Source organism: Tachysurus fulvidraco, chromosome 3 (genome assembly GCF_022655615.1).
Source record: "Tachysurus fulvidraco isolate hzauxx_2018 chromosome 3, HZAU_PFXX_2.0, whole genome shotgun sequence".
Taxonomy (NCBI): Eukaryota; Metazoa; Chordata; class Actinopteri; order Siluriformes; family Bagridae; genus Tachysurus; species Tachysurus fulvidraco.
Genome location: NC_062520.1, coordinates 1,761,034 through 1,767,488, shown reverse-complemented (window position 1 = coordinate 1,767,488; position 6,455 = coordinate 1,761,034). Strand labels below are relative to the sequence as shown.

Here is a 6,455-nt window from a genome sequence, read left to right as displayed (position 1 = left end):
GTGCGACCCCCTCCCCCTCCCCCAAGCCCCCCGCCCCCACGGTGAGTGGTTTAAAGTTTCAGATCTCTGGTCGCTGATTGGTCCGCGCGCGCATTCCTTCACACTAAAGTCGAAGCGCCGCTCTGTCCTCGCGCACTCGAGTCGACTCCGGCGGTTAGTGAGGGATGTACCGAGCATCAGGGATGTGACTCACTGGTTTAGACAGATTTATTAATGGAGTTCAGCAGCAGGACGGAATAGAAAGCGACAATGGAGTCGGTAGAGTTAAGGATTATTAAACGTATGAGAGTTTTATTTTAAATTACATTCCTGAGGCAACGCTGAGGAGAGGAACTGACACACTGCTGACACACTGCTGACACACTACTGACACACTACACACACACTACACACACACTACACACACTACACACACACACTGCCTCAGCTGTGTGATAAACACCAACGGAAATGGAGCTTTTTGTGTGGATTTCGGTGTTAATGGCGATGACTGGACCGAGTTATTCAGCTGATGAGTGCAGCTGGAGGGGAAGGTAAGATTTAGTACACTGTTCATTACAGATTAGTACAGATTAGTGCACTGTTTAGTACACTAGTGTTCAGTACACTGTTCAGTACACTAGACTTTAGTACACTGTTTAGTACACTAATGTTCAGTACACTATTTAGTACACTAATGTTCAGTACACTGTTTAGTACACTAGTGTTCAGTACACTATTTAGTACACTAGTGTTCAGTACACTATTTAGTACACTAGTGTTCGGTACACTGTTTAGTACACTAGTGTTCGGTACACTGTTTAATACACTAATGTTCAGTACACTGTTCAGTACACTAGTGTTCAGTACACTATTTAGTACACTAGTGTATTTACACTGTTCAGTACACTAGTGTTCAGTACACTGTTTAGTACACTAGTGTTCAGTACACTATTTAGTACACTAATGTTCAGTACACTATTTAGTACACTAATGTTCAGTACACTGTTTAGTACACTAGTGTTCAGTACACTGTTTAGTACACTAGTGTTCAGTACACTATTTAGTACACTAATGTTCAGTACACTGTTTAGTACACTAGTGTTCAGTACACTATTTAGTACACTAGTGTTCAGTACACTATTTAGTACACTAGTGTTCGGTACACTGTTTAGTACACTAGTGTTCGGTACACTGTTTAATACACTAATGTTCAGTACACTGTTCAGTACACTAGTGTTCAGTACACTATTTAGTACACTAGTGTATTTACACTGTTCAGTACACTAGTGTTCAGTACACTGTTTAGTACACTAGTGTTCAGTACACTATTTAGTACACTAATGTTCAGTACACTATTTAGTACACTAATGTTCAGTACACTGTTTAGTACACTAGTGTTCAGTACACTGTTTAGTACACTAGTGTTCAGTACACTATTTAGTACACTAGTGTTCAGTACACTATTTAGTACACCAGTGTTCAGTACACTATTTAGTACACTAGTGTTCAGTACACTATTTAGTACACTAATGTTCAGTACACTATTTAGTACACTAATGTTCAGTACACTATTTAGTACACTAGTGTTCTGTACACTGTTCAGTACACTAGTGTTCAGTACACTATTTAGTACACTAGTGTTCTGTACACTGTTTAGTACACTAGTGTTCAGTACACTAATGTTCAGTACACTATTTAGTACACTAGTGTTCAGTACACTGTTTAGTACACTAGTGTTCAGTACACTATTTAGTACACTAGTGTTCTGTACACTGTTTAGTACACTAGTGTTCAGTACACTAATGTTCAGTACACTGTTTAGTACACTAGTGTTCAGTACACTAATGTTCAGTACACTAGTGTTCAGTACACTGTTTAGTACACTAGTGTTCAGTACACTAATGTTCAGTACACTGTTTAGTACACTAGTGTTCAGTACACTAATGTTCAGTACACTAGTGTTCAGTACACTGTTTAGTACACTAGTGTTCAGTACACTAATGTTCAGTACACTGTTCAGTACACTAGTGTTTGTCCTGAGACAGAGCAGGACTGCGCACTGATTTTCAGTATCATTGATATGTATTTCATATGTTAGAAGTTTTATAAATGAGTTGAAAACGTTATCAGTTCAGTTAAATTGCACACGGTTTAAATAGCCAGAAGTGTGTTTTCGCAGTAAAATGATAACCGTACACAGGGTCGTGCACGTTTTGTAATAAACCAGCACAGCTTGCATGCACACACACATATTTCTTTAAAGAGTCTAAAAGCTTAATTTATAAATACTTTATTACGTTTTAGTTTATTCTCTATAATGTATTGAGGTCAGAGCACACAGTGGAATGTGCACTAACAGTATTGGCCTTTAGGGGGCGTTTAACCCCGGGGTCACATAGACAGCTTTTAAACTGCAGGAGATGAATGAATACCGTACATGAACACCGTGCATGAGTATGTACTGAACATGGACTGAACACTTAAAAGCTGGCAGGTTGAGCAGAACATCGGAGGGTTGATTAAGTGTTTAGTTAAATGACTAATTAACACTGGCTTGTGACAGGTTGCTTAGAATCCAATGTCTGTACTAACTGAACTCAGTTATGGTTGGTGTTAGGGTGAGGGTTAGGGTGTGTGTGGAGTGTGGGGATCTTTGTGTGTTTAAGAGTTTCAACTCTCTCTCTCTCTCTCTCTCTCTCTCTCTCTCTCTCTCTCTCTCTCTCTCTATTGTGTAGTGGTCTCGCTCGGCCCGAGCAAGGTGTTGAACAGGTGTTCCTGCGCTGTGCCGAAGGCTCTGTTGAGTTCCTGTACCCCAATGGAGCCCTGCGTCTCACGCTCTTGCCCCGCTTACCGAAACATAGAGTGGGCGGGACCAGCGGGTTGCCCTCATCGGTCTGTGTTAAGCCAGAGCCTCAGTGGGGTGGGGCCCAGCTTTACCTGGAAAAAGGTGGCATCCTCGAGCTACTAGTGAGTGACACGCCCGGTCCCTCCCATATTCGCTGTTTTAGCATCACTCCTGGGGAAAGCCCCGCCCTGTTCCTGCAGGCCACGCCCCACAGCGACATCAGTAGGCGCATCGCAGCATTCCGCTACGAGTTAAGAGGGGACCGGACAACGAGGCTGTCTGTCGACTCTGTGGATGCTGAAGTGGATGCAGAAGAAGGTGAGCAGGGTGAAACTGGGAGTTACCATGGAAACGCATATACAGTTGGCATGCATATATGGGGATTGGTGGGAGGGACAGAGGGTAAAATTCTAAACCAATAAGTGAAGTTGAACTCTGTGCTTTCATGTTATGACTGAATCGGGCACTTTGTTGTGTACGAGTCCTGCTACTTTTCTAATTTTGCACAGAGTTACAAAGCAGCTATGAATTGTAAAGGGATTCTGGTTGGTCAAGATGGCCCCGCCCCTTAGTACACTGTGTCATCATACACAGGGTTAGTACAGATTACACACCATGTCCCAAATCACATAGACCTCCAAAATCTTATCTACATTAGCACTGTATCTTTTATTCAATACAGAAAACACACACACACACACACACTGTGGGAACAGGGGGCAGAGAGAGACAGAGAGATTGAGAGGGGGGAGGGATGGAGGGTGAGTAGAGGACAAAAGCTCAGTATGGAGAGGGGACGAGTCCTTTCAACGTACCGCATGATCGAGCTGTATCCGTGGTAACGGGGGGATGGTCAGCTGAGGGACAGGGCTTTTGTTCAGTAGCTAAAGGCACACACACACACACACACACACACACACAGAGGATGCGAGGTAATTTAAAAAATGCAGTGATGCTTCATGTTTCTCACACACACTCGCACTTGTAAACGGTGACAATGTAAACGGTGCAGTGAACTTTAAAAAAATGTTAGAGCTACACACAATGAGTGTCAAGGCTATACAGGTGGTTAAGTGTGTGTGTGTGTGTGTCTGTGTCTGTGTGTGTGAAAGCTTAAGTTTAAACAAAGTAACAGGAAATGATAAAAGGCTTCACACCTCACTACCTTTCAACAGGTGCCTTAAATCACACCAATCATAACACACACACACACACACACACACACACACACACACACACACACACACACACCTGTGTACTGGATTCTAGGCTGTAAAAGTAACATGCTGTGTGGGTTTTTACTTTCTTTCCCCTATCATGCATATGCACACACACACACACACACACACACACACACACACACACACACCTGAGTGTCTCACTATTCCAGTCTCACTATACTCTACAACCAGAAAAATTGGAACATAGCCTGTGCGTGTGTGTGTGTGTGTGTGTGTGTGTGTGTGTGTGTGTGTGTGTGTGTGTGTGTGTGTGTGTGTGTGTGTGTTGGAGCTGTTCCTGATTTCTTGTATTGAATCTGGTTATTCAGTGGATGAAACTGTACTCAGTGTGCTAAAGAAACTAACTGTTCTCTCTCTCTCCCTCCCTCTCTCTCTCTCTCTCTCTCTCTCTCTCTCTCTCTCTCTCTCTCTCTCTCTCTCTCTCTCTCTCTCTCTCTCTCTCTCTCTCTCTCTCTCAGGAGCATGCAGGCCATGTAATGACACAGAGATGCTGATGTCAGTGTGCACCAGTGACTTTGGTGAGTCTCACACACTTAATTTTGCTCATGATGCAATCACACAACACTTAACACACCACAATAAACACTTATCATTATGTAGTGTGTTTAAAGAGGTGTGTACAATACAATAATGATACAAACAGGTCAACTGGAAAAGTTGGAACGCTACACACACACACACACACACACGAGGCACTCGGCCACACCAACATTTTCAGGTCGAAGTTCACACAGCAGGATCTAAAATAGAGTAGACACACAAACACACACACACACAGACACACACACAGACATACATACACACACACAGACACACATACACACACAGACACACAGAGACACACGCACACAGACATACACACACACAGACACACACAGAGACACACGCACACAGACACACACAGAGACACACGCACACAGACATACACACACAGACACAGACTCACATACACAGACACGCACACACACAGAGACACACACAGACACACACACAGACACACACACACATTTGAGACGTCTAATTGAGATGTGGTCAGACAGAGTGGTATTGCCATGTAAAAGTGCGGGGGTGGGGTGTCTCTGGGGGCAGATTATATTACTGGAGTCAAAGACTTAGAATTTAGAACAGGGTCAACTAATGTTCAGACACACACACACACACAGACACACACACACAATGTACAGGAAACAACAATAACGCAGAAAAATAACATATAGCTGAATAAAAAGTGTATCACCCAAACATAGTGAGGGTTTAGATGCAGATGCATTAATAAGTAGTTAATAATCTCTGTGTGTGTGTGTGTGTGTGTGTGTGTTTAGTGGTGCGTGGGAATATCCGTGCGGTGGACGCAGACTCGGAGCAGCGTGTGTCAGTGATCAGGGTGAGCGCTACGCGTGTGTATCGTCAGAAGTGGCCTCTGTTCTCCAGCGTAGGCCGCCTTACATACTCCGGAGAGATCCGCACCTTGTTGCGCTGCGGCGTCCGCGCCGGCTCCGGAAGCTTCCTCTTCACCGGACACGCCCACTTTGGGGAGGCGTGGCTTACCTGTGCTCCCAGGTACAAGGACTTCCTGAGAGTGTATGAGCGTGCCAAGCAGGACCTGCAGATCCCCTGCACCCTCAACACATGACGCTGATCGAGGCAGGACTAAGGAGAGAACAAGACAAAACATCTTCATCTTCACAGAGAGAGAGAGATAAAGAGATTGATACAAAGAGAGAGACATCAAAATCTTTATCTTTATGGACTGAGATACAAAATGAGGTCCTCATGGAGAGAGACACAACGTCTTTATAAAGACATACTACACGGCGTTCTCATGGAGAGACACAAGGCATCACACAGAGAACACTGACACCATGTTACTTAGACAGAGACACAAATATGTGTGGTTTAGACTTGCTAACACAGACTGAGGTCATGACTGTGTGTGTCCTGTGTCTCGTGTCTCTTGTCTCTCCGTAAGGTGAAGATGTGCAGTGAGACTTGATGTGACGCCTCAGGACATGGACACATAAGCTATAAGACACAGACACGTAGCGGACTCGCTCGTCAGTATTCAAACTGCTCACGGGTTAAAGATCTAAAATATGAATTTGCACTGAGGATGAGGAGGGAGCTGAAACCAAATGAAAGCAGACAATATGTAGCACACACACACACACACACACACACACACTCATCAGCTTGTCTGTGAAGCTAGCAGTAGGTTTGTCCCAAACAGTTTAACGTTCGACTGACAGAAAGATCAGATGTTGAAGCACTTTCACTGCACCTCCGTTCATGCCACTTAAATACCTTTTATTAAAGTGTTTAACTGAAGCTGATGTTTATTACTATTCTTCTTTGGAAAAACAGCTGGATTTTATGTATTTGACTTGTTT

At 43.8% G+C, this 6,455-nt stretch overlaps 1 protein-coding gene across 1 annotated transcript; it reads left to right on the top strand.

The window, feature by feature from the left end:
- Positions 1-121: 121 nt before the first annotated feature.
- LOC113649705 (meteorin-like) lies at positions 122-6,250 on the top strand. The gene is made up of 4 exons (XM_027157616.2): positions 122-533; positions 2,718-3,145; positions 4,527-4,586; positions 5,391-6,250. The coding sequence occupies exons 1-4, from the start codon at positions 451-453 to the stop codon at positions 5,699-5,701; spliced, it is 882 nt and encodes a 293-aa protein (XP_027013417.1). The 5' UTR covers positions 122-450; the 3' UTR covers positions 5,702-6,250.
- The last annotated feature ends 205 nt before the right edge of the window (positions 6,251-6,455 follow it).

Bases quoted from the DNA above. Each gene is read 5' to 3' on its own strand.
- LOC113649705 (XM_027157616.2), top strand. From the start codon at position 451: ATGGAGCTTTTTGTGTGGATTTCGGTGTTAATGGCGATGACTGGACCG. The intron at 534-2,717 runs GTAAGATTTAGT...TCTATTGTGTAG, and splicing joins GAGTGCAGCTGGAGGGGAAG to TGGTCTCGCTCGGCCCGAGC. The intron at 4,587-5,390 runs GTGAGTCTCACA...GTGTGTGTTTAG, and splicing joins AGTGTGCACCAGTGACTTTG to TGGTGCGTGGGAATATCCGT.